The sequence below is a fragment of the Esox lucius genome, chromosome 7, assembly GCF_011004845.1.
Source record: "Esox lucius isolate fEsoLuc1 chromosome 7, fEsoLuc1.pri, whole genome shotgun sequence".
Classification (NCBI taxonomy): Eukaryota; Metazoa; Chordata; class Actinopteri; order Esociformes; family Esocidae; genus Esox; species Esox lucius.
Genome location: NC_047575.1, coordinates 16,840,643 through 16,868,395, shown reverse-complemented (window position 1 = coordinate 16,868,395; position 27,753 = coordinate 16,840,643). Strand labels below are relative to the sequence as shown.

Sequence of the window (27,753 nt, the reverse complement as noted above, 5' to 3'; positions counted from 1 at the left end):
CATACATTATTCTGGATGTGTGCCAAGGACAACTGTTCCCACATAAAAGACCTTACAAGGTTAGAGCACACAAGCAAAAGTTTATTGTTAAAATACAGGTTTTGGAAATAGATTAAATGGCAAATGATTTTAACTGACTTTGTAAAAGCTCCAAACAGAAATATTCACTTTTATAGAAAGACCCATATTCATATGTTTCCATCGATGTGTATATATATATACGAGGAAGCGATCTACAGAGACAGATGGAGAGACTCTAACGGTCAGGAACCTACCTGGGAAGTGGAAGCGGTTGTCCCGGTGGCCCTTGGGCGAGTGGTTGGGGGGTGGGGTGGCACTGGGAGGGTTCTGGAATGGGGCAGGGGAGGAGGGGGTGGAGGATGTGGTGGAGGACGGGTTACTACTGGAATCCAACTGGTTCAGCACAGGTGGGTGATCCTGAGAGGAGAAGAAACAGACACCAATTAGAATCAGTAACACACTCGTCTTTCCCAACAGCACTATGCACACGACCCTAATCAAAGCACATTTTCCAGTAGGTGCGATTGGCTTTACCTTTTTGGTGATGGCCTTCGGTAGAGTGCCGAACTGCGGGGCCTCCGATGGCCGGTCCACAGGATTGTTGATGTCCGACGGCACAGACTCAGTCCTCCGGATTTTGGTGACTGGAAAGACGAGATTGGGGTCGTCAGCGCTCTAACGCGGATTCAAGCCGCTCAATAGACTACAGCTGGAAATACGCGGTGCGGACGGCTTACTTGGCAGAAAGGAGATTCTGCATGAGGGAGCTTCTTTAGTACACTTGTTATGGCACTTCAACCTGCAGACCGGGAATTACCATATACAATGAGCAGCACGGAAAACCGACGGGGCAGAAAACGTTCTGAATTACGTTGCATTGTAAAGGCGCTCAACCCAGCGCCAGAGCATCTAGAGAGCCCCCCTCCCTGGGTTTCCTCCCGCACTCCACCTACCTGCAGTGTTTACACTTCACACCAAACATCATGTTCTTCTGACACACCTGACACGTCTGGGACAGCCACGACCTGGTGGAAAACCTTCACAGCCAAACATCAACTGCTTAGACCCCCTCACAGTTCATATGCAGACGGGACGTACATTTGAAATGTTCACCACGACGGGCTGAGGCTTAGAGGTTCGGCGTCACCAACCTGTGAGTCACGGCAAGGCCTATGTCTCTCCTCGCGGCCTGCGGTGAGCCTCGGTGCAACCCCGGATGACCTGGGGGGAGAAAGAGATGGCTACTATGAAATAAGTCGTGCTTAGGGAGAACGGTGCTCAGGGAGTTAAAAGAAAGATTCAAAGTCAAATCCAGAAATCCCCAGTGGGATTTTCAAGTGTCCTGGAAACTCTCTGATTGTGTAACGCTTGTGATGCTGTTACTGACAACTACTGTTTATGTGCAAAAAGTTTCACTGTGCTTAAACAAATAAAATGTTACCAGCTGCAACTAATTTATATAAAAACGACACATTGGTTTGATAGGAGAATCACTAAGAAAAGTTGAACACGCTACCATAGTCAGCGACCGCCACAGCTGTGTGGGAGTTTTAGATTTCTCTTTAAGACGTAAAATGCAGGAGTAATGAGATTTCTCCAGAAGCACTAGTCTGAGAATGCTCCCCCACTTCGCAGTTGTCAGACGGAAAACAATCCCCGGGAACATGGCGTCTAAAACACACCGACGGTTACGGAGACCAGCACTTGAAAATAAATCTCTCTATACAAAGAGTACACAGACCTCACCCTATGAATAGTGGGAAAAGAAGAAATGCACGGGAACCTACTCTTGAGGTGGGCTGAATGGTCCTCCATCAGGGTGGGGGTGCCAGGCAGGGTGTAGGGGGCAGTGGCAGGGGTAGAAGCCCCAGGAGTACGGGCAGAGAGGCGGGGGGAGCGGGAGGGCGAGTCCTCACATCCATTCCCATTGATCTGAACATTGAGGAACAACTTATTCTTCTTTGCACACCTGAGGGGACAAATAAAACAACCACTTGAATGTCAGTAGTGCAGTCATCAAAACCAGCTTAATACACAGTCAAGACTAAGTGACAATCCAAAACAGGCCTAAATATAAATCCTCTTTCACCAGAGGGACTCATTTTAGTGAGAGGTCAAGGTGTGAGGCAGAGAGGCAGGGAGGCAGGGAGGTAGACAGGGACGGAGGCAGTAGCAGCAAGCCTTGGAATACAGCATAATGAGCCACACCCTCTACCAAAGCAGAGAAGCGCTAGGCCAAAGGGCTTAGTGTCCTCTGCCTGGCACTGGGTCAGGAATGCAGAGTGCTGACCCAGCAGCACACAGCCTGATGGCTCTCTGGGCTCTCAGCAGAGTGGAAAAGGCCTGCATACTGTCTGTGTCTCAATAAGGCCCGGCTACCTCTGAACGTCGTCCTAACCAGCTTGCTCTCAGGTCAAACAGTGTCTGTCTGATTGTCTAAGTTGTACTAACAGTCCATCTGGTCAGGTTTCACTCACAATGGCTGAGATTTTCATCAATAATTACATTCACATGCAGACCCTCTTATCTAGTGTGATTAGCTTTTACCAAGTGAACAACACAGGAGCAGTTTTAGTGTTCACACTACCGACATGGAATTAGACGTCCTACACGTGTCAAATAATGTTGTTCAGGCAAGTACATTTACTCAGGAATTTACTTTAGTTTGAGGTAAGAGCAAGGCGAATGAAGGGAAGATCCAAAGACTGGTCTAGCACACAGTTTAGGTCTCCTCTGATGACCAGATTAGTAGGAGATATTGGTTACACTTTATTTGGATAGTCAAAAATGTAGATGCTCTAAAGATATACATATCAACAAACTACCAAAAACAAAGTAACAATGATTCCTAAAATGAATGTTAGGTTTACAAGAGTTAGGTTAAGAGTTTAAGAGTTAGGGTTTAGGTTACGGAGGGGTGACGTTTAAGGTTAGGGTTAGTGTTTGGAAAGTGTCAAATGAAATTGTATTCAAAGTCTGTAAAGTACCTAATAAGACAGATTATCCAAATAAAGTCTAACTGAGATATCTTATCTTATAAGGCCTGATCCCTCCTGAAATAGGTGGGATTAGTCTATTGCATTCACTCAGTATTCACTCCTAAAGGAAATCTTTTGTTGAGTTACAATCTGGAAATGTATTCAGTGGAGACTATATTTGGAATTAATACCACACACAACATGTTGCAAAATATTATTTTAAAATGTAACAAATGGTAATTAGGAAACTGATAGAGTGTCACCCACCTGAGTGACATCCCCCTCTGGCTTCCATGGACCATCAAGGCATCAACAGCATGACATCCCTACCTTCTGGTTGGATAACTATTCCCCCACCCAAGTCAACACTTGATAGAAACACCTTAGGCAGGAATTACAGCTGCTAGTCTTTTTAAGTAATTCTCTAACAGCTTTACTCATCTGACTGCTGCAATTTCAAAATTGGACAAGGCCTTGACTGGTCCTTTCTAGGTCAGGGACGGTTTCACAGACACAGATTAAGCCTTGTCTAGGACTAAAATAACAAGCTCAATGGAGTTTATATTGAAAGTGACTTCTTAGTACTAGACTAGGCTTAAACTGGACCCCAGTTTCTTGTTTTTAATCCTCTCTAGTGTAGCTTTGGTAGTATGCTTGGGATTACTGTCTTGCAAACATCCACTCCAGTCCATGGGTTCTTGCAGACCAATAGAAGATTTTTGTAAGGATTTCCTTTATTAATCTCCATCCAACTTGCCCTTAATCTTGATCAGTTTCTCAGTCCCTGCTGATGAAAAGCCCCATAACACGATGCTTTACCATGTGGCATATTGATTTTCTTCGTATAATGCTCCCATATAGCCCAGCTTTGTGGAGTAGCCAGATAGACATATGAACAGTCGCCTTTCACTAGCTTCACTAATCACCAAGCTCCTTGTCTTTCACTAGGTTCACTGATCACCAAGCTCCTTGTCCTTCACTAGCTTCACTAATCACCAAGCTCCTTGTCTTTCACTAGCTTCACTAATCACCAAGCTCCTTGTCTTTCACTAGCTTCACTAATCACCAAGCTCCTTGTCCTTCACTAGCTTCACTAACTATCAAGCTCCTTGTCTTTCACTAGCTTCACTGACCACCAAGCTCCTTGTCTGGTTGCTCAGTTTCACTCGTTGTGCAAATTCTTATAGCCCTAACTGGTGCCTCTCAGGATATTCACCTAGACTTGTTTGGACATTTTATTTGTCTTTATGGTGTGGTTGTTTGTAAATGTTCTCTAGCATACACTGGTAACTTCCACAAAGGTATATTTAATCTGAGATCATTGGTCAGAAACTGTCTGAAAGCCACGTTTGAGAAAGGGTAGCAGTTTCTGAGCACTGATGTGGTATGTGTAGTGATGAAGGCCTCTATTTCTGCAGTTAGCCATAATGACATTTGATTTCCTTCGCAAGAGTTGTGTATAGTGTCTCAAGGGAAGAGGACAGATACGCCACAGTTGTAGCTTGGGCATGTGTTTCCTCTGTCATGAGGAAAGCATGTTTAGAAATGGCAGGGGCATCCAACACAGACATTCTACCACTTGTAGGCATATCGCTGAACATCTCCACATGGAAACAGGCGTTATGAATTCAACATAAGCAATTGTGTCACTACCTTTTGAGGACCAACATTTTCCGTTACATGAAAACATTAACATAGTACAAAAAAGTAATGACTTATCTGAATATAAAATCTTTTTTTAGCCTCATGACTTTAGTTTTAGGTATGGGCTAAGGTTAGGTTTAGGGTTTACAGTTAGGGTTAGTTTTAAGCATAACAGTAAATTAATTGAGGTTAGGGGTTCAGGAAAGAAGGATTTTGACTGTCATGAAAACATGCTGTGTGTGTGTTAGAAATGCTTCCTGTTTTGACATGATTCAATCCCAGGGCATCAGTGGTGCGTTAGTTATGTCCCTTTACACAATAAGGCAAGTGCAAACAGGATGTGTGAATGTGTGTGTGAGAGAGAGAGAGAGTGAGACACACACACACAGAAAGACAGAAAACTATAGATAAAGTGTGAAGCTCTTTGCTTTACACACAGTTTTAATAAGGAAGGCCAGACGGAAGTGTGTCCCACATTCAACCTTATTCCAAGACTTTGAGCAGTGTGGAAATCTGCCTAGACACTGGTCATGACCTCACGAATGCACTGCCAGGCACATCTTTCAGAAAACCCCAGTTTGAGGGTCCACTAGAATAGCTGAAATGGACTAGATGCCTCCAAAAATGCCATTTCCTGACAGAATAACTCTTCACTGAAGGTCTTAACAGCCTTGAACGTACACACAAAGCCAATGGAACCCGGGGCAGGAAGTGACCTACTTGTTGGTGGTTGGCTCCTCGATGCGGTTCCCTAGCTGAGACTCATGGCTCTTGCTGCGGGTCAGGGTGATGTTCGGCAGGAGGTGCAGCACCTTGCGGGAGGGCGGCGGCGGGGTGCAGGGGGGCTTCAGCCGGTGGCGCCTCTTGGAGGGCGGGGTGATGGGCGGGGTGGAGGTGTGGCCGTGGAGTCGCCCCTGGCGGGGGGCAATGGGGAAGGGGTCTGAGAGGGAGCTGTCAGCGTGCGCTCCGTGGGTGTCGGGCCCGGGCACTGCAGACACCAGTCCCGACCGGGGTTGGGCACAGGCTTTACAGGGGATGCAGGGGGTGGATGGGGTGGTGGGGGGCCGAGCTAGTGGTGTGGGGCTGTGGGGGCGCATCAGCTGGTCAGCAGGCAGCAGCAGAGAGCCACTGTCTCGCCGGGTGGGCTCTGAAAACCAGGGCCCCCCGTCCTCTCTCAGCTCTCCATCTGCAGGGGAGACATACATTAGAGTCCTGCGATCGGGTTGGGAAAACAGAAGGAAAAGAAACGACCTACGAATGGATGAAATGATTCTGTTTGTGGTTGTTGCAGAATTAAAACAAGCAAATGTTTATTTTTCCTTTCCTCCAATGCTGCAACCGCTTATCTGCATAACGACTAGATTCTCCTCTCTGCCTGACCGTGACAGTCCTACAGACACTTAAGGCCTATAGAAACGGACTGGGTCATCAGAAGGAAGGATGGAAAGAAAATTGAAAGACCCACCTGATTCAGTGGCACTCTTTAGGCAGGAGAGGGCTGCACTGAGCCTGGCACACTCCTCTGAACTGGAGCCAAGCCTCCTCATGGTCTCTCGCACCTGAGAACATGGCATCTGCAGCAAGTCATCCAAGGACAGCTTCACAGGCACCGCCTGGTGAGAATGCAAGAAGTAGCAAGGTCAGAAGGGCACGAGTGATCAGTATGATCCAGTCATACTTCTTCACGGAGTACAGATCATGTACATATTACACTGTCCTATTCTATACACAAAGGTGATCAATGCTCATTCTCACCTACCAAAAGCAATCAATGAATCTACATAGCGGTAATATCCTGTTTATGTGCACATTGCTGGACAGGACAGGAGTTAGTACGTGCTGACTGACCGACCAAAGCCCTCTGGAGCCTCCCACCCAGACAAGCAGATGGCCAACAACTGGATGAGGACACAGAAGGTTGGAACAATGAGGGTCTTTGAACAAATGCTCCAACTTCTTAGCTGGAAATAGACAATGAGTTGAATCCATTTGTAGGTGGTAGCACAGTAGAAAGTGTGTCTGCTGGTAGTTTCTCTATGTGCATTTTAAATGCTCCTCCCAAATGAGAACTGCAAATTGTTGAGGAAAACGTTCTGTAATAGTATTGGTTTTCACCTTTATAAAGTGGGCCATTATAAAGTGTGATTGCCCAAGCAGATTGTAAAAGAAATTAGTTATGCTTAAAAATTATGACATACCAGCGCTTCAGTTTGGATCACCACTGGTGTCAACCACCAGGAAATACAAACAAAATAAGACTGTGTTGGGATTTTACATGTTTAGTCAAAAACCAAACACATAAAGCTGTCTAATAAGCCAAAACTGCAGCAGACCTCAGAATATGTTACTTTAAGACCTCAACCTCAGGAAAACTAGATTGTTTTATGAACCGTCAGTTGAAAACCTTCTTCCTCATCTTCTCATGAGGGGAATCCAGGATCTCCATGACTGTCAGGTCAAGAATATCCCCTCACGTCACAGCTGGGCCACTGCCTCAACATTCCCTGCCCCACCTCTTCTCCCATCAGTGCTGAGGTCTAACACTTAACAGAGGTGCGAATCAGAGACTCAGGAAATAAACACAATTTCCAGCCCCTTGCTGACCTGAAGCACAGAGTGTGGATGGGAATAAACCCTGTGACCTTACCGCTAAAATCATGGTCATACCAATCGCAACAAGCTGGGGAGATATTTCTGGGACAATTGTATCCAAAGCTAGACTATCCTCCAGAAACGTTTGTTTTCCAGTGTGTAAAAAAAAAAAAAACACCCCAAAATATTTTCAGTTGCTCACAGATATGGCTGGCTATCGTTCCAGATTACAAGCAGCGTGCAGTAACTGCCTCATCCATTTGGATGGTTTCCAGAAGTGTGGTCACAATGATGCATTTTGCATCACAGGAAATAAAGCGTATAAAATACACACACACACACACACACACACACAAGGGTACTAGATATTCACATATCAGCTGGTTACTGAATATTATGTAAACCTGTCTTACTTAATGGACACAGAGACAAGCTCCATTGTTGTCTGACTACACCCCCAAACATGTGAGCAGGCAGTCAGGCAGGCGTCACTGGTGGATTGTAGGCCAGCCGTGCCTTCATGGTTCAGTCTGTCACTGAAGTAGGTCACGGCACCCAGGAAGCAGTAGCCATGCTGATGGACCGGCTGGAGGATGGGAGTGGCACTGTGAAGGCCCTAACAGTTATCATTCTGCCGCCATGCTGAAATCCTTTCAATGTGTTGGACGAGGCCATCATAAAACTCCATGGTAAACACATCCCTGGTGGTTGGTGGTGTGCCTTTCACTGCTGTCATGTTCGCCGTTTGTTCGCAGGGCAGTGACGGGCCACTCATTGGCCAATGAGTAAAAATAAAGCAATGATGGAGAGATAGAGAGACACACATAGAAACAGACTACAGAGCAACTGAGTGCACATTCCATGGATTATGGGTGGTGCTGAATCTGGGGTCCAGAAGTCTGAGGAATGTGTCGGGAACCTCTCAGCCAAAACAACAGACCAACACACTCCCCAGCCCTGCCCAAAAGCCCAGCCAGTATCTAGTATCCAGTCTGGCCGGTTGGGACTCCATGTCTTGGGGACCAGAGGCCCTAATGAGACCTGTGGACATTTAGACATAGTGAAGCCTAGCTGGCACAGCAGCTAACAGTGGTCTAGCCTGTCAGTGTCATTCTCTGCAATGGATTTCAGAACATTGTACGGGATAAAGAAATTATGTACAAACACACTTCACCTTTCTCTCTTTTGCTCAGTACTAATGACATTGAACAATACATCAGTGAGTTGATATGGCAGCAAAATGTCTCTGTTGTAAGGTGTCGGTTTGTGTTGGCTTTTCACCAAAATACCAGCATCAGAAACATTCTTGGTATGTCGCTTAGAAATTGAGACAAAACATTCCATACTGGAGAGAACGTTGTCTCTGTGCAAGTTGTTTGCAATTTTAGATTGCTCTGGTTTATAACTGTATAATTTTTGGGGACACCAAATTGCATGATTTAAGATGCATGGGATTGAAAACCCATAAAAGGTTTGGACAGGGTCACTCTTAGCTCTTTGATCTATACTTGCTATCATTACAAACAGTCCTTTCACATTGCACATTTAAAGGACAGTTCATCCACTTATACATGTGCATATATTTTCATTCTGTATGTAGTTTATCCCCCATCATATTATTTTAATTTGTGATTTTACCACTAGAATGGCACATGTTGACAACATTTTGTCCACTAGTCTTTCAGTACAAAGCTATATGAAATTGTGTATTGAAAGAGTGAATATAAAAGTAAAAATGGGTGAACATCCCCTTTAAGATTTAAATGTTGGCATATCATCCATTCAGCTTTAAATCAACCTAAACCAAGATAGTGTTAAAACAGATTGATATAACCATTCGTCCTTTTTTTTTTTCCAGTGTCTGGGAAAATACAAACGGACACATTCTTGAATGCATCTTGTGTATTTACACCAAAATCACACACAAAGAAGCATAACTAAACAGTGACGCAAACACACACACACACACACACACATCTAGGACCTACTTCAATGAGCATGGGTCTCAGGTTGATGGTACGCAGCCAGTCCCCTAGCCTTGGGTAGCTGTCCAAGGCCTGAGGTCTCTCTGTCTCCGGCACTTTCTGCTTACACTGCAACTGTTTACAGATGTACTTCATCAGCTTCACCTGCAGGGGGCAGCATTGAGGAGAACAACAGTAGGGAGGAGCTAGTTAGTGTGATGAGAGAAGCGAGAAACAAATAGAAGAGGGGATAGAAAGGAGAGAGGATAGAAAGGAGAGAAGCCTGGATAAGCTAGCAGGGCAGAGGCCAGAGCTGGGGCCCGCAGGATACCTACAACTCTGTCTTTGTTGTGTCATTTAGTGTGACAGGAAAGTATAGGTGAACTGAAAAAGGCCATGAGCCCACTGGACAGTCAAAGCATAACTACAGGGATGTATCTAATTAAGATCTAAGTAACCAGGAAAAGGAAGTTCAAACTAACCAATTTAGCTCTTCCTCACTTGCCTGAACACAGCCAAGTACTTTTACTTTGTACTTTTTACAACTCAGCCTCTACTGTTTAAACCTAAAAGGATGTGATGCCTCTCTTCCTCTACGGTATTACCCTAAAGGATGTGATGCCTCTCTGCCTCTACTGTTTAAACCTAAAAGGATGTGATGCCTCTCTGCCTCTACGGTATTAACCTAAAGGATGTGATGCCTCCCTGCCTCTACGGTATTAACCTAAAGGATGTGATGCCTCTCTGCCTCTACGGTATTAACCTAAAGGATGTGATGCCTCTCTGCCTCTACGGTATTAACCTAAAGGATGTGATGCCTCTCTGCCTCTATGGTATTAACCTAAAGGATGTGATGCATCTCTGCCTCTACGGTATTAACCTAAAGGATGTGATGCTTCTGTCTCTTTACAAATGTCTTGCCCCTAAATAGAAAATGTAATAATGGAGGAAAAAATTATCTATAATTTATTTCCCATTTCTTGTGAAGTTGTTACTGAATTTTCCAAATTGCAGAACCAACTTCATTTTCGTAAACTTATATTAAAAGTGGCAATATGTAAGGTTCTACTGTACTTCTAGCATAAATACTATACTTCTAGCATAAGAGCGGGAATGATCAGTAAACATCTGCAGTTTTGTTTCAAATAATCCTTTACTACAAAATGGATCCGAATGTCTGAGATATTCAACATTACATGTTCTTGCCGGTCCATCAGTTTGCAGTGACATGTGATCTCCTTATACTCGCTTTAGACAATCACAGTACTATCCTTCCGACCCTAAACCAACCCTTGAATACTTTTATTTAGAAAATAAAAGAAAGATGACTGTACACAAATGTTTCTCATAGCCACAAATGATCTTGCTGCACTGCACTACTTGAGCAGTGAAGTCTTCCATGTCTTCAATGTTTGAGGGATACGCAAGTGCTGTTTTCAGATTCTGCCATACATCATAGATACTATTCAGATCTGGACTTCAATATTCACTCTAAAACCGTCAAATATTTCTTGAATCTTGAATCATTCTAGGGTGCTTTTGATTTGTGTTAGAGAAGTTGTCCAGACCCAGAAATTTCAGCAGAGACATGAGACATCACTTGTTGAACACTCAAATCCAAAACACCTTTTAATCAGTCAGTTCCATTATGCCCTGTGCACATTCAAGGCCTGGCTACCAGAAGCAGCAAAGCAACCCAACAACATAATCAAACCTCCTCCATTCATTTATGTAGGGTGGGTGTTTAGTTCATTGAATGTTAATGATTGGTCTTCGGTAAACACAGGGCTGATCTGTAGCCAAACACTTCTAATTTTGATTAATTGGTCCATATAACATTTCCTCCAGGATTTAGTCTTGTTGAGGTGGGTTTCTGAATAGTAAAATCAGGGTTTACTTTTTAGTAAATTGGCAGACGCTCTTATACAGAACAAATAAGAGGGTTTTCCAGCGGTCTAAGTTGTTGCCTCCAAGTCACATCATCCCTGAAGCATGGGTTTTAAATCAGACCTACTGCTCTTTTAGCATAAACTCTTTTAACTGTTTTTGATGCCAAAGAGTGTGCTAAATTGCCAATAGAAAGGTGCAAAAAACGTATTGCGGGCAACCAAGGACCATTTGTTTGGAGTTCTTAGCTAAACACTGTACCACCAAGTAGCTCTGAAATGCCAATAGTTTTGCCTGTGCCCTTTGTCTTTATTTTCTATATTAAAATTGCAAATTTAAAGAAAAAAAAAGGTTTAGCAATGTTGAAAAGCCAATAACAAGATAAGGATACAATTATTCTACATTTTCTATCTTTTATAAATATGAAATTATTTTGGATCTGTCCATGTAAACTTGTTACTTTTGCAAAACATATAAATATTTGTTTTGCAAAATGAATACAATTAATCTGACTACTCATACTAACTAAAAGTTGAAAGTTTTATCTTTGCATTGTCGTTAGAACTGTGTTGATATCCAATTGTTTCAAAGTCAGGTTTGCTACATATCTAAACATCTTAGTATCCCAAAATTTACCTGATGAGACTTTGACAGGTACAGAATATTTACCAATGAAAATAAACATTCTAGCCCAGTAGCATTATTATGTTTGCAATGTCTTTTTGGCTGCTGACAGTGAGCTGGTAAAAGTTTTGGCTTCACAGAGGGTGTGTTTTTAGAGACAGATGGTCAATTTTTTGATGAAAGTACAGATGGGTTAGCAGATAAATCTAAATAAATAAAATGTAAAAAATTTAATAAAACGTATGTTCTAAAGACAAATATAATGCATGCCATTCCACTCTACATCCAACAACTATCCTACAAGTTTGTTGGCAACATGCACTTTCTGTACATGCATCAGTCTAGGATCTCACCCAGAAAAGCCATCCGATTGATGCCTGCAATGTTTTCATCAGCCAAATAAACAGTTTAATACAGTCTCCATTATACACTCACCTAAAGGATTATTAGGAACACCTGTTAAATTTCTCATTAATGCAATTATCTAATCAACCGATCACATGGCAGTTGCTTCAATGCATTTAGGGGTGTGGTCCTGGTCAAGACAATCTCCTGAACTCCAAACTGAATGTCAGAATGGGAAAGAAAGGTGATTTAAGCAATTTTGTGCGTGGCATGGTTGTTGGTGCCAGACGGGCCGGTCTGAGTATTTCACAATCTGCTCAGTTACTGGGATTTTCACGCACAACCATTTCTATGGTTTACAAAGAATGGTGTGAAAAGGGAAAAACATCCAGTATGCGGCAGTCCTGTGGGCGAAAATGCCTTGTTGATGCTAGAGGTCAGAGGAGAATGGGCCGACTGATTCAAGCTGATAGAAGAGCAACTTTGACTGAAATAACCACTCGTTACAACCGAGGTATGCAGCAAAGCATTTGTGAAGCCACAACACGCACAACCTTGAGGCGGATGGGCTACAACAGCAGAAGACCCCACCGGGTACCACTCATCTCCACTACAAATAAGAGAAAGAGGCTACAATTTGCACGAGCTCACCAAAATTGGACAGTTGAAGACTGGAAGAATGTTGCCTGGTCTGATGAGTCTCGATTTCTGTTGAGACATTCAGATGGTAGAGTCAGAATTTTGCATAAACAGAATGAGAACATGGATCCATCATGCCTTGTTACCACTGTGCAGGCTGGTGGTGGTGGTGGTGTAATGGTGTGGGGGATGTTTTCCTGGCACACTTTAGGCCCCTTAGTGCCAATTGGGCATGCCACAGCCTACCTGAGCATTGTTTCTGACCATGTCCATCCCTTTATGACCACCACGTACCCATCCTCTGATGGCTACTTCCAGCAGGATTATGCACCATGTCACAAAGCTCGAATCATTTCAAATTGGTTTCTTGAACATGACAATGAGTTCACTGTACTGAAATGGCCCCCACAATCACCAGATCTCAACCCAATAGAGCATCTTTGGGATGTGGTGGAACGGGAGCTTCGTGCCCTGGATGTGCATCCCACAAATCTCCATCAACTGCAAGATGCTATCCTATCAATATGGGCCAACATTTCTAAAGAATGCTTTCAGCACCTTGTTGAATCAATGCCACATAGAATTAAGGCAGTTCTGAAGGCGAAAGGGGGTCAAACACAGTATTAGTATGGTGTTCCTAATAATCCTTTAGGTGAGTGTACATCGCATAACAAGTCAAGAGGGTAATATTTGCCATCAATGGGTTCCTATAACTTACTGGAGGAATAATCAGCACCAGATTAGTATAAAAACCCTATCCCCAGATGATAACTATCTGAAAATAACAGCCTTCCACTGACATCATTTGAAGGTGATATGTGACGTGTATGTGACGTGTAGAAGAAACCTCAGAAGATAGTGGCAAGGTAGCCAGATGGAACATACAACTGATTTCATTCTTAAGAAGAACAATGACGGCATTTAAACCTGGGCTACATGAGGGAGCTCTTGAGGCTAGGTGGCCTATTGCTGACTACTGAGCCAGAACTGAGCAAGCTAAACTAAACATTTTGTCATGCATTCAACCTCTGACACAGCACCTACAGTGCCTACGGAGAGTATTCAGACCCCTTCACTTTTCCCACGTGTATTGATTTCATTTATAATTGTTTACATCCTTTCATCACAAAGCCAAAGCACCTGCATGTACATGACGTACTGGGGGGAGGGGTTAAATATTTGCACACATTTCTAAAAACATGTTTTGCTCTGTCATATTGCGCTTTGTGTATTGTGTGTAGACTGGTGGAGAGAAAGTAAAAGAGTTCTGAATATTTTAAGACCTTTAGAACTCTAGTTATTTAGCCAGTTTTGGATGCGTCACAATATTTCAGGCGTATGGCGTACATTATTGACAATCTTTAAAAAGGATGATTTCGACCATATGTCTGATTAATCAGGTGCTTTTCAAATAAGCTGGAAATGAACACTCAGGCCCATTAGGTATTTATTAATGGGGATCTCCTACCAATGTGCGTATGATGCTGAGTGATTGCTCTTTTAAATGTAATTTAACTACATTCAAATGTGTTCATCAACTGATTTCAATTATTGGATATTTTTGTTACTATGTCCTTATTTCCAAACACTATATAGGTACTATCTCTTTCGAAGCATATTCAATGTTTTTCTACTTTGTTCTGAAACAGTCTTTGGGAAATTGTGAAGTTTTATATATGATTAACGTTCCAGATAAAACCTAATATCTGTTTGTCATATTCCCTAACCCATTTGGGAGGAATTTCTATAGACAGGGTTTGGAATAAAAACATTAACCTCAGCAAGATATTAATTTGAATTGCTTCAAATCTATTGCTAAAATCCCAAAATAATCCACCTGCCCATTATGTACTATAGATTTTTTCTTTGTAGAAGTATTACAAAATTAAATACCAATGAAAGTCAGTGACAATGTCAAGCCATTTTTACAGTATATAGATATTTGCTAAAGATTTAGCAGATGCAATGGCCCTTCTTAAATATACACAAATCCTATAAAACAAACATGGCTGCCCAAGAGACAACAAGGGAGTGGGCTGTGATGTCTTTTATGTGCGGACAGTGGAAGAACACGGGAGGGGCTGCCCCAGACACATGCGTGCACAACAAAGCGCGTGCACGCATGCACACACACGCACAGACACGCACAGACAAGCTCAGACACAACACCCTGCTCCCATAATGAGACATACATGTATTCTTTCTGCAGTACAACGTGGCGTTTCTTCTCCATCCATGTTCTAACACAGGCAGCCAGATATCTGACTGGATTTTATTTATTTATTTTAAAAAAAATGTGTTTGCCTCCAGCAAGCTGGGCTGTCAAATAGATATAAATAGCTGTTATTATATGGAAGGGAACAGCGAGCTGGCCTTCTCATGAGGGCGTCTGCATCGCTGGCATGGCAACCAAGTGTCATTGGAACATTGCAGCTGCAGAAGGCAGGGGCATAGTGACATCACAGTCCTGGAAGAGGCAAAGTTCACAGCGGGGCTAATAGAGGACAACCTCCCTCCATTATTTATTTCAATGCATCAGCCGATGGCCTGGGGTTGTTCTTTAGGTTGTCCAGGTAACACATTGTTCTTTAGGTGCTAACCCAGGTAACACGTTGTTCTTTAGGTGCTAACCCAGGTATCACGTTGTTCTTTAGGTGCTAACCCAGGTAAAACGTTGTTCTTTAGGTGCTAACCCAGGTAACACGTTGTCCTTTAGGTGCTAACCCAGGTAACACGTTGTCCTTTAGGTGATAACCCAGGTAACACGTTGTTCTTTAGGTGCTAACCCAGGTAACACGTTGTTCTTTAGGTGATAACCCAGGTAACACGTTGTTCTTTAGGTGCTAACCCAGGTAACACGTTGTTCTTTAGGTGCTAACCCAGGTAACACATTGTTCTTTAGGTGCTAACCCAGGTAACACATTGTTCTTTAGGTGCTAACCCAGGTAACACATTGTTCTTTAGGTGCTAACCCAGGTAACACATTGTTCTTTAGTTGCTAACCCAGGTAACACATTGTTCTTTTAAATCTGCAGCACCGTGGGATCCACTTTTTCTACAGAAAGACATCATAGGCTGCTCACATAAAAAACAAAACGGGGGGCACGGTTACATTGCAGAACGTGCGAGAGCATTCCACCATGATCCTCTACAAAATGCTCTGCAGAATGGCAGGCTGGACAACAACAGGCTGACCGGCGACTAGGGGCAAGGCTCCCTGCCTCACAACCCTCTACGACTTGTCTCTCTCAGTCTATCAACATCTCTCCTCCAGTTCTTTTCTCCATCTCTCCCCTTCCCTGCATCTCTCCCCCTCTCCCTGTACCTCGCCCCCTCTCCCTGTACCTCGCCCCCTCTCCCTCCCTCCCTCCCTCCCTCCCTGAGAACAGGTAGGGCACCATTGTGTTGTGGTAGCTGCTGATGACGCAGGGAGGAGGGCTCACCCGCTGAGATGCCCAGGGCAGCAGCTCGCTGACGCACAACACGACCTGTTGCCAAGCGGCTGTTGGCCATTAAGCCAGTCATCCTTTTCACACATGGACGCCAGCACACACCCACCACGGCCAGGGTCTTCTAAATCAGCACTGTAATGAGTGGAGAGAGAGACAGTCCCTGGCATCTAGGCTCAGGGATGGGAATTCCACTTCCCCCTTAAAAATACACATGGACCCCCCCCCCCCCCCCCATCTACTAACCACTAAAACACTCATCCCTCTCCCTATGTCTACAGAATGAAAGGCTCAGTCCCCTACAGACCACTACGGGCTTCTTCATGTTACGCTACTTTTAGAGACGTCAGATTATTCTGTCGCGCAAACTTGCAGCTTTCAATAACTCGAGATGACATCTTCCCGAGGTAAGGCGCCACAATTGGGATAGAGCCCCCCCACCCAACCCCTGGAGTTTTGCAAGGGTGAAGAAAACTGTATATGAATGGCATCAAGTTTCTGTACCCGCATATCGTTGGATTTCCCCACGACTCACAGCCACAGTCCTGCGTGATATGTCACGAAAATCCCGTGCCAATTCAAACACTATGGAAATGATTAGTATCAGTCTGTTTCACGTTTTATTCTCTCTCTCATAATGCAAACAGGCCCTAAGAGACATATCTCCTATACTGACAACTGAGACATGCCCAGTCCCCATCCACTGATTCCTACTACACTGGGTGACGTGGCGACATCACAAGCCCTGCAAAAGACATAACGAAGAGAGGAAAAAACAAACAGGCAGGCAAGAAATGGCCATGTGTCATGTCAAGATCATCACCCAGCAGTCTGTGAAACAAAATATATCAGAGGTTATCCAAAGGATGTCTGTACTACCACTACATGCTTATTCAACAAGAGCAACATCAAGAAGACAAGCAGGCTCCACCCCAAGCCTTCCCAGGCCACTAGCACACACAGTGGTCCTTTGAGTAACTCTCACAGCACTGTGGTATTAGTTAACAGGCTTGGCCTGGCCTTCTCAGTGCAGCGCTCTGTAGTGTTCTCCTTTACTCTCGCTGCACCTGGGAGTGTCCGTTACAGGAGGCTGCCTTGAGCTGAAAGCGGCGCCATGGCGTGCGGCCATGACACGAGAAGCACACTGCCAGGTAGCACTCTACTCACCAGTCACCTCTTAAGTGCTGGAGCAAAAACGAGCAAAGCATGCCTTTTCTCAGCCCATTCAATCATTCTCACAGACATCCACACTTGTAGGTTTTCCACACAGTACACAGAAACACGGTCAGCAACAGAAAGTGTGGCCTTGGGATGTTAGAGGCAGCTTGGCTCTGCAGTGGCAGTTAACAAAGGCCTATTCACTGCAGGCGGATGAGAGAGTACAAGAAGAGTTAGTAAGCATGAGTGAGAGAGCTTGAGAGAGAGAGAGAGAGAGTGTGTGTGTGTGTTTATGTCTGAAGAAGGACCTGCAGAAGGGTCCGATCAGGTGCAGGGGTGGCAGAGGCACATATTAACACCTCACCCAGGACCAAGCGTTTCTCTGCAGACCACTCCGACAAGTGCTAATTTTACTGAGTCTATAGATTGCACTCCTACATGTGCTTCATTTCCATTCTTCCCCAGGTCATGTGACTGGGAAAGAAGCACAGTCTATTAGGTAATTAAATTAACTGAAAAAAGGTGTGCCAAGAAAGCTGACTAGTTGACAACTTGATATGATCTTAAAGCAAACAAACCCAGCTACACAAAGGAGAAGAGACAGATGGCCAGATATCAATGGGAAGCCGGATCTTATGTGACAAAACTGAAGCCTCAATAGCACTCTGACCAGTAAAGACAGTAAGACACTGTTGTAAATTGAGTACAGACTGGGCTAATAAAGTGAGCCCTAGTTCTAGTGTATTCGTATTGATTACAACTGCAGACTGACACAATTTGTCTGGAGTTTGACCACTGCTTAGGTACAAGCATTTGAGCTTTGAAGTTTACCAATGAGAAGGGGTTGTGGTGTGAGTGTACAGGAGAGCCAGCAAACTTCTCTTCATTGAATCTGTTCTTTTCTGTTGTTGAAAGACAGGATGTCAGCTTTACTTTAAAAGCTCCAGATATATACCCACAGAGCAGAAATGCTTCTGCATTAATTAGAAAGGGAGAGAGAGAGAGTGTTGGAGAAAGGGAGAGAGGGAGGGAGAGGGCATGCCTCAGTTTAACTACAAGTTTAACAACTGTCTAACATGTGGTAGGCCTACTTAGTGACAGCAAAATGGATGGTTTCCTTCCCTACTGCAGAAGCAGTATCCAGCAGTCTTAAAGGGGAACGTGATGTAAGGGTAGTTGTGAACCAGAGACGCCTGTCGCAAGAACCACACACAAGCAGGCCTACATGCACGTGCAGACACACATACAGGTACATGGGGATCACGCAGGCAGCACAGTAAACAATACACTAGTGCAAGGATGACGTCAGGTTACCTAGTAACCTAACTCCAGTCGTCAGCGGCATTTCTTTAGTGGGATTTTCCCTTAGACATAAAACACAGACCTGGAGGCAGTACGCATTTTCATGGAATATCTGTTCAAATAATCCTATCGTTTATCCAACACAAAGGCTGGAGTACCGTTCTATAGACTTGAATTTATAGCCGCTTATTGACAGGATGTGTAAACTCAGTTGGCTTGATAACGGAGGAGTCTGATTAACAGACAGTCTCCTGTCATTCCTCTGATGATCCGTTCATAACAGCTTTGTGGTAGATGGAGGAGGGACCTCATGGAAGAGCCGGACTAGTCTCAGATACCACCTGTTGGTCTGAAAACAAAGATAACGCCATGGAAACACGCTAGCCTGTGAGGAAATCAGCGACAGCCAACACTAACAGTCAGCAGCGAGCAGAAAGAGATACCCCAGAACACAGTGGAATCTGACACAGAGGACAAAGTCCTACTGGTTGACTTATTCCCTCAAGTTTCAGCAAAAGCAACAACCTTGTACAAATGTTGGAAGACACAGCTTTACTTTGATGTCTTTGCCAATGACAGTATTGCCTCTCTGCAAGATAATTACAAAAGACTTGCATAACCATGAAGAGGTGATAGCCAATTTGTCAACCGGAGACATCCATGATAATAGAAAGCTTGTGCTGATTTACACGATTCCTGGCAGTTTAGATTATCACCTGTACAGTCATCATCTCTGGTCCTCTCAGAACTGAATCTGTAGACGTGTTGCTTCACATATATTATAAATAATAAATGTCCTATAGTAACACCCACACAAACTTTACTATCACCATCTGGTATTGTGTGTTGGCTTTTGTCTTCACATTTGAAAACCAGAGCATGATCATTGCTCAGTTTTTATGAGCAAAACTGGGAGCAAATGTTGTGTAAGTGTATTGAAGTACAGTGACAAAAATAATTGGCACCGTTTAAAGATGAACAGAAATTGCTATATGAAATAAAACATTTGATGAGCTATATCTTATGCTAAGAAACATAAGATTTTGTTTCATATCAATACAGTAATTAAGTGAAATGCTTTTCCTTTTAAAAAACATAGTTGTCATAGTCAAAAGTCCCTAAGAAATAAAACTTGGTTGCATCTTGGCCTCACCTTGTCTGCAAATCTACAATTTGTCGCCACCTCCATGCCAATTGGTTTAGAAGGGTACCCAGAAAAAAAGACTTAACTGAAAGTTTAAATGGCATTGGCACATGGTTTGGAACTGGGTGCTATGGTAGAATAAATAAGTTGGCCATGTACACTAGGGGTGAATTTGTCATTGAAAGAATGTTGCGTATGCAGAATATTTATCTCATGCTTATTGCTAACAATAAAATATGGAAGGTAATTGTGCACAAAGTACTGAAAAGAAAGGTGCAAATCATTTAGAAATGTTTTTGGTCATTTATAATTTGCAAAATTTGTGACTTTGGATTTATTGAAGTACAATATATTCCACAGTTGACATGATTTATAAATGAAACTAAACAGGTTTTGCCAGCAATCTGCACACAATACCCAATAATGATAAAGCAAAAACACATTTGGAAATGGGTGCCAATTTATTGAAAATAAAAGTATTCAGACGCTTTATTCAAGAATTTGTAGAAGCACCTTTTGCAGCAATCACAGCAGCTTAGAATTTTGGGTATGCTCCTGCCAGCTTTGCACACCTGGATTTGGGGAGTTTCTCTTATTGTGCCTAGTAGATCCTCTCAAGCTCTGCCAAATTTGATGGGGAGGGTCAACGGTGAACTGCGACCTTCATGTCTCCACACAGATGTTCAATGGGGTTTATGTCCGGGGTTTGCCTGGGCCACTGAAGGATATTTAGATTTGTCCTGATGCCACTCCAGCATTGTCTTGGGTGTGTGCTTCAGGTCGTTGATGTGCTGAAAGATTAACCTTCGCCCCAGTCTAATGTCATGTGCGCTCTAATTTGGGTTTTATTGAAGGACCTCTGTATTTTGTCTCTGCTGATACATTCCCTTAATTCTGACCAGTCTCCCAGTCATATTCATTGAGAAGCATCCCCACAGCGTGATGCTCCCAATACCATGCACCCCATGGGTATGGTATTCAGGCTATGAGCAGTACCACCAGATGTAGTGCTTGGCATTCAGAACTAATAGTTCACATTTTGGTCTCATCAGACCAGAGCATCTTTTTCCCTCAGGCTCCCAGAGTCCTTCAGGCTGCATGTCATATGCCTTTTACTCAGGAGTGTCTGTCTAGCCACTTTACCATAAAGGCCTGATTGATGGAGTGTTGCATATATTGTTGTTTCTGATGCTTCTTCGCTGCAGAGAAACTCTGAAGCTCTGCTAGAGAAGCCATTTAGTTGTTGGTCGACTCCATGGCAAAGGTCCTTTACCTGATCACTTAGTTTGTCTGGACAGCCAGCTAAAGGAAGTCTTGATTGTTACAAACTTTTCCCATTTCACAATGCAAGAGCCCTTTCATTGCTTTAACAATTTTGTTACCTTCCCCAGATATGTTACAATTCTCTGAGGTCTACATACCATCATTGAGGTCTACGGAGAGTTCCTTGGACTTCATGACTTGGTTTTTGCTCTGGCATGCACTAAAACGTGTTTTTGTTTTGTCATTGGGTATATTGTGTATAGATTGATGGGAGAAATAGAAATGTCAGCAATTATAAATTAAGACTAAAACAAAAAGGGAAGGGGTTAGAATTCTAATAGAAATGTAATCTCTTACAGATATTTTACTCTTTATTTTAAAAACACTGACACACCAAATCCATTACTGTACAATATGGTTGTCATTCTGGAAAATATTTTAAGTTTGCTTTGAGTTCAAAGTTTGGTGGGTCATCCTTTACTTGCCTGGGAGGTTTGTTGCAGCTTTCAGATTATTGAAATGTCACTGAGACATCCATACACTTGTAACAGTGTCTTAATTAGGGATTCTTCTCTCATCTGTGTAAACTGTGAGCTTCCACAACACATTGGGTGGAATATTATGTAAAGCAACATATTTCAGTGTTTAACTTTTATTACATGAAACCAATGTAACATTACAATAATCATTCTAGAGGGGCAGTGTACTAAATAAAATATCAAATATCAAACACAAAGTAAATAAAGAGAATTAGTTAGGGCTGCACGATTAATCAAATAATTATTACATAATAAAAAATTACCTAAATACCTGGACTAATCTTGTTAAAATCCCTGATGGATTTTCAATGTTAGTTTGAGTTAACACTGCAACTGCTAGCGAAGACGTCTGCTTCTAGCTAGCGAGAGGCACCAAGATATTGTCCCACATACATAACAGCACGGTTATTAAAAGTGTCTTCATAAATGTCGGTGCCTACAAACATACTTATTTTAGGAGAAAATATTCCACAAGGGTTAAGAAATGTTGCCTAACTAGCTATGGCAACGGCACAAACTGCATTAAATGACTAGTTAAACGAATAGTTAAATGTTTTGACAGATGCCGCACATTCAAATTGGTATAGACCTATAGAAAAAATGAAAAAACAGTGAACATTATCTCGATTTTAAATCAGTTTAATAAAACATTATGTAGACTATGGTCTCTATTTTTAAGTGAGATTATCCACGCTGTTTATATGTTTGAAAATCGCAAATTAACCGTAATTGCAATATTTGTCAAATAAATTGCGATTCAATATTTTATTCAAATAATGCAGTTTAATAGTTAGGGGTTTCAATATTTCCATGTTAGGGGTTTCAGTATTTTTGCAAGAGACTGTATATTCTAAATGCTAACATTAACCAACAATAGCTCCTTGGTGTGTGTGTGTGTACATATGTAACAAAGGGACATTTTTGTGTTTTGTCTTTTGGCTATAGTTTCATTGGTCCTTATCTGCTGGCCTCATGCTGTCCAGGGTAGCATTAATAAAATATGGGCGGCCCCCATCATGGTCTCTGTGTACTGAGTTCAGGGCGGCCACGCAGATCTGATCTGGGAGATAATGACCATGGGACATTAAAGCCTTTGTAATGGGCCCAAATGTTAACAAACAGCCGTGACGTGATGCCACATATTAAGCAGGTAATAAAATGAATTGCAACAAATCACACCCACCCACAATAGTGAACTGATGGACGGAGGGGATGCACATTGACGCGTGTTGAAGAGAGGGAGGAACAGGGGCTTTGTAGAGGAGCTGGGCGCCCGTCGCCATAGGCGACTGTCAGAGACAATGGCCCACTGCGCTGACCCCTGCTTCGTCATCATTGGGGCTGGCTGACCCCACAGGGAGGGGGAGGGGATTGGGGACTGGCTGGCTGGCTGCTGCCACTAATCCTCTGTCCTTATGTTGTGTAAGGTTAGTCCCTGCCCAGCCTGGCCCGGCATCAGCCCCGGGTCCTCAACAACACGTATGTATAAAAGAGCACAGCCTCTGTCAACAAACAGACCAAACGGACGATCATCCAGGTTACACACACGCAGGCTAGGCAGCGATCACAAATGCACACTTCTTAAGTCCTTGAGAGGACTCTGAGTCTGTACAGTTACGTGCGTACAGTGTAGGTGAATGGTCGAACTAGTGGAAGTGAACGAGAGCTATGTCTCTGCCTGACTCCTAAGAGCTGCAGTGTAACAACCTACTGTACAACAGTCACTGGCAAAACAGCTCTATTCTGGGAGCAATTTCTCAAATGCCTGACACTAGAGTGCCTGAGAGGCTTTTCGCATATTATCTTCTCTCTCAAACGCATTGTATACTGTACATCAAGACATCCAACCCAGCAGCCAAATTTAGGAAATGTACTGGCATCAAGGCCCTGAATCAACTGTAGTGTTTTCCCATCAATTCCATCAATTACAGGATGATAGATTAGTGTTTTTGGTTATGCAATTGACATGAGTCAGTTAGAAATCATGGAGGCAGGCTGGGGGCTTCTTCTGCCCCTCAGAAACATTTGAAATTAAACATGCATTAGACAATTCCCATAGAACTTAAGAGTGAGAGGAAAAGCTGGTGTTGCATGCAATACATTTAAATTGCCACTCACTAAAACAACATGAAACAGAAAAAATTGTGAATTTACCTTACATTAAATTCTATTGAGAAACACATTAATACAATGGTGCAAATATATTACTGTGAAGTCATGCTATATATCATTTATACTATTTATAGAACACTTAAATGAGGAATAGTCATGTTCCTCATTCAACATGAGTAAGACTGCTCAAGTCTGACTATGTAAAGTTTATGACTCCATGTAAAATGTTATCCAGTGGAAATGTTTGTTTATTCATCAGGAAATAAGGATCCAGCCAATCTAATAATGTCATATTAGGTGCTCCCTTCAAGGAAGGAAAGAAAAAAAGGAAGGAAGTAAGAAAGAAAGAAAGAAACGGATGGGAAGGAAGCTAGATGTGAACCAGGCAAAGGAACCCCTTGTACTCTGAGAAGCCATGTCATGCAAATTCTCCTGTCCTATTACACAAATACTGCAGACCTCAGAATCACCAGACACACAGCAACACTGCATTCTGAATATGTTAAAGAACTGCTCAAAGGCTGCCTGCTGGGGTGAGACTACCACACCATGCAATCTGACTGCTGAAAAGGACTGTTCAGTTTACTAATACAAAGAGAGGAGCCAGAGAGTGTGGATTAAGCTGCAATGATTTGCTTGTGTTTCTTCTCCGGTGATTGCCGTATTCTCCTTGGTCGGTCTCCTCTTAGGCCTCTGACAGACATGGCGGTTGCCATGTCATAAGAAGCAGCCCAGCTGATTGGCTTTGATCCCCCCCCGCCCCTCCCTGCTCTTCCCCCTCGGCACAGCCTCTTTGCGCGTCATTTGATTTTCTTATTTAACAACCAAGCCTGAAAATGCGTAGGAAGAAGACGTCTAAATATAGACACAGCCACAATAGCTCACACCATGAGCTGCACAGCAAAACTCTTTCCAATACCATGAGAAGACAAAACAGATAATGGGGAATCTGCTGACCATTAGGCTAAGAGGGGGATTATCTGCATAGATAACATGGTGAGGTATTCATTCAAAAGATTTGCAAATGTAAATGTACTGATACACTACCTAATCCATATCTAAATGAGGAGTCAGAAGACTAGTTGTTTTGGCTGTAATGAATATTACATTATATAATTTATGTTACTCTTTTAAGCTAGATTACATATAAACTATATTCTCCGTTCAATCTGTTTTAGAGTAACTTTCCCTGAACAAATTTGATTTGTCCCTAGATGTTGTTTGGCAGGAGATGATTGTGAGCAAATATCATCTAATGTAGTTTACTGTCAAAGTGCAAGAGACATTCTACTTTGGAGCCAGAGAGAGTCAATGAGAGGGAGACATGACAATGAACTGACAAGAGAGAGATGTCACATGTCAGACAGGAATTTGTGTGTGAAAACTGAAGCACCACCTTGCGGTACTCCACTCGGAGAGCAAAGCACCATTATCCTCTAACTGGCTAGGCACACTGTAAAAAACAAGACTGGATGGAGTGGCATAATAATGCCCGTTCAGTGATAATCTAATGTGAGATCAAGCCCCTCTTGATTGCGCTCAAGCTCAAGTCTCTTGAAGAGACACCTCTGTTTTGCACCACTTGCACTTGCTATTCACTTCTCTCATTCATCACACAAATTAACTGAGTCGTTAGACCATTTAGCTGTATTGACAATTGATATTTTCCACTCTGCTGTTGTACAGAGGACTCATGGGAACACTTGTGGACCTCTATGGGAGTGTCAAGCTGAGACAGGCATGTCAGATTTCTGCCAGTTAGGATTTCATGGCCGAGCCCAAGACAGATCTGGGGGACTCTGGTAAACAGCCCTCTCTCTGTTCCAATTGTCACTACAATCTCCTCATATAAACAGATGGGGGTGATTCAACCCAAATGGTTAGGGCTTTTGTACCTGTGAAATACTGTGACTAAAAGCAACGCTTAAAGGGACAGTTCACCGAAACTACAACATTACCATTGTTTCCTTAACCTGTAAGCATTCTTAGTTTTAGAAGTTGTACCACTAATACATTTGAAGGTTTGAATTGTGGCAGACACAGTCCTGCTGTTGACTGGGCATTTTGTCATCCACTCACTGACTTTTACTTCCTTACATGAGGCATTTCTTGGTCGTTAAGCATGTATAAATTACAATTACAAATGTTGCAGTCCAATGACCACTCAAAAGGATATAACCTGATACCAGCTCAGATGTTGACAGTATGATATGGCTTGGTCGCCTACATTAGGTTAAGATTCCACAAAGAAGTGTTTGAAAAATAAATAAAATAATGTTGAATACTGATGAGTTATGGGATATCAGACTGTGTTATATTGCATGAGCCTCAACCTTGGTTTATTGCAAAGTTGGAAACCATTGCAAACATACCCATTGCAGAAAGCAGGAAGTTAAATCAGGAAGCATTCCCATTAATCTGTGCTGTGAATTTGTTAAACCAACTCAACTGACATTACAAAAGAAATTGCATTGCATGAGCCTTATCAGTTAAAATGTTGCATCACAATACCAGTGTGCTTATTAACCAGTCAGACGTCCAGCATTAGAGGTCTGAGGGGCCCTTCTATTAATTTTATTTATGTGCTGGACAATGTTAATACAGCGCAAGACAGACAATAATACTATATATCTCTAGTGGTTTCCATGTGCACAAAAGGCTAGTGAACACGTATAGCAGGCCTTGAGACCTACCCTGCATGTAGGGCATCACCCATCTTTGGTGATGATGAGAATTGTTTGCACACGCTACTCAAGTCATCCCCTAAAGGACTGAAATCATATTTGTGCCCCACAGCCAATTCTCCGAACACACTAACGGCTAAGTACACTGCCATTATCAACAACTATGCCTATTGGCTCAGAGGTACGATTTAGGAATTTATATGGATAGGAACCTTTAACTGCAATTTCATTTATTGTTTCCTTTAGCCCCCAAACTTGGCTTGTCTGATGTAAAACAACGCAAAATCGTAACGAAAAACATGAATAAAACAATAGAGGAAGACATGAGGTTGACGTGAGGAATTTGGCTGTTTGATTTGAGCACGCAATACATTGTTGTAAAATGTCCGGGGGTTCCAGCGAAATATTTCACCTAGAGAAAGAGGTCACAATAATAACCAAATCAACGTCAGTGAAAATGTCTATTTATAGTCGTATTATAAGTAGCCAGTAATGTGGCAAGTCAGCATGTTTAAAATGAACATTTGGCCTTCTTTAAAATAATCATGCATCGCGCAATACAGCAAACTGCAGTGTATTGTGCAAAATAGGAGGAAACTGATGGGGCGCCTCGCTTACAGCCACCAAAGAGATGCAGCTAGAGAGGCGTACATAGGCTACATGACTCCGCAATTTGGACCGCGGTATTTATGCTTTTTAAAGAGTTAATTACCTCTAAAGTACGTATCTCTTGCTGTGTGAGGTCGTTGGACGCGGCGCACTTGGTCCGGAGCCCCTGTAAACTGGAGATGGAGATTTCAATCATGTTCTGGATGAGTTCGCATTGGTGTAGCGCGGCCATCGCTGCGCCACCGCCACTATCCCTCTCCGACTGATCATCACTCTCGACCATCTTTCCACCTTTATCAGAGACACTATCCATTCCTCGGCATTGGGCAATGCGTTAAGGGGTAGGTGCACTATAAATGTTAAAATGCACATGCACAAGCGACGCAATATTATTGCACGTAACAAATGTCAAAAAAAAAATATCAGTAAAAGCGCAAAATTCTGATAGATTAATGAAGAGTCCTCGATATCTATATCTTGGTTCAAAGCAATCCGAAGTCCACCAATGCCCGGTTTGGTATATTCTGGCCGTTCCGCCGAGAGACTCCTCTCTCCCTCCCTGACAGCTCTCGCAAAGGCTTTTACAGTCTATCAGCTGTTGGAAACAGCATAGGGCGCATTGCAGTTTGGGAAATGAAGTCCTTTAGTATGGCTGGGCATCCGCTTTGGGGGCCTATGGGCTAAATTCCGGTAAGTTATATTGTCCTAAGTAAAAAATATATATGTTAAAGGATCAACAAAAATATTTTATTTAATAAATAAAGGCCAACAAATGATCCTGCTTATTTATCTTTCCTTT

The 27,753-nt window shown here is 42.9% G+C and overlaps 1 protein-coding gene across 6 annotated transcripts in view; it reads right to left on the bottom strand.

Annotated features, from left to right (window-relative positions):
• The window catches only part of ksr1a (kinase suppressor of ras 1a), a 51,258-nt gene extending 23,746 nt beyond the window's left edge, over positions 1-27,512 (bottom strand). For 5 of the 6 annotated variants that reach the window (XR_002197017.3, XM_010868162.3, XM_010868164.4 and 2 more), the window contains exons 1-10: positions 27,058-27,512; positions 9,224-9,364; positions 6,109-6,256; positions 5,364-5,829; positions 1,809-1,990; positions 1,173-1,242; positions 975-1,058; positions 759-820; positions 556-665; positions 276-438 (exon numbers count right to left, since the gene is read on the bottom strand). Coding sequence is in view for 5 of the 6 variants with exons in the window: in XM_010868162.3 (XP_010866464.1) it covers positions 276-438; positions 556-665; positions 759-820; positions 975-1,058; positions 1,173-1,242; positions 1,809-1,990; positions 5,364-5,829; positions 6,109-6,256; positions 9,224-9,364; positions 27,058-27,267 (1,636 nt within the window). In the remaining variant the exon portion in view is untranslated. Of the gene's footprint in view, positions 1-275; positions 439-555; positions 666-758; positions 821-974; positions 1,059-1,172; positions 1,243-1,808; positions 1,991-5,363; positions 5,830-6,108; positions 6,257-6,402; positions 6,542-9,223; positions 9,365-27,057 lie in introns of those variants that run through there. The other variant, XM_020048568.2, reaches the window with a different exon arrangement.
• Between the last annotated feature and the right edge of the window lie 241 nt (positions 27,513-27,753).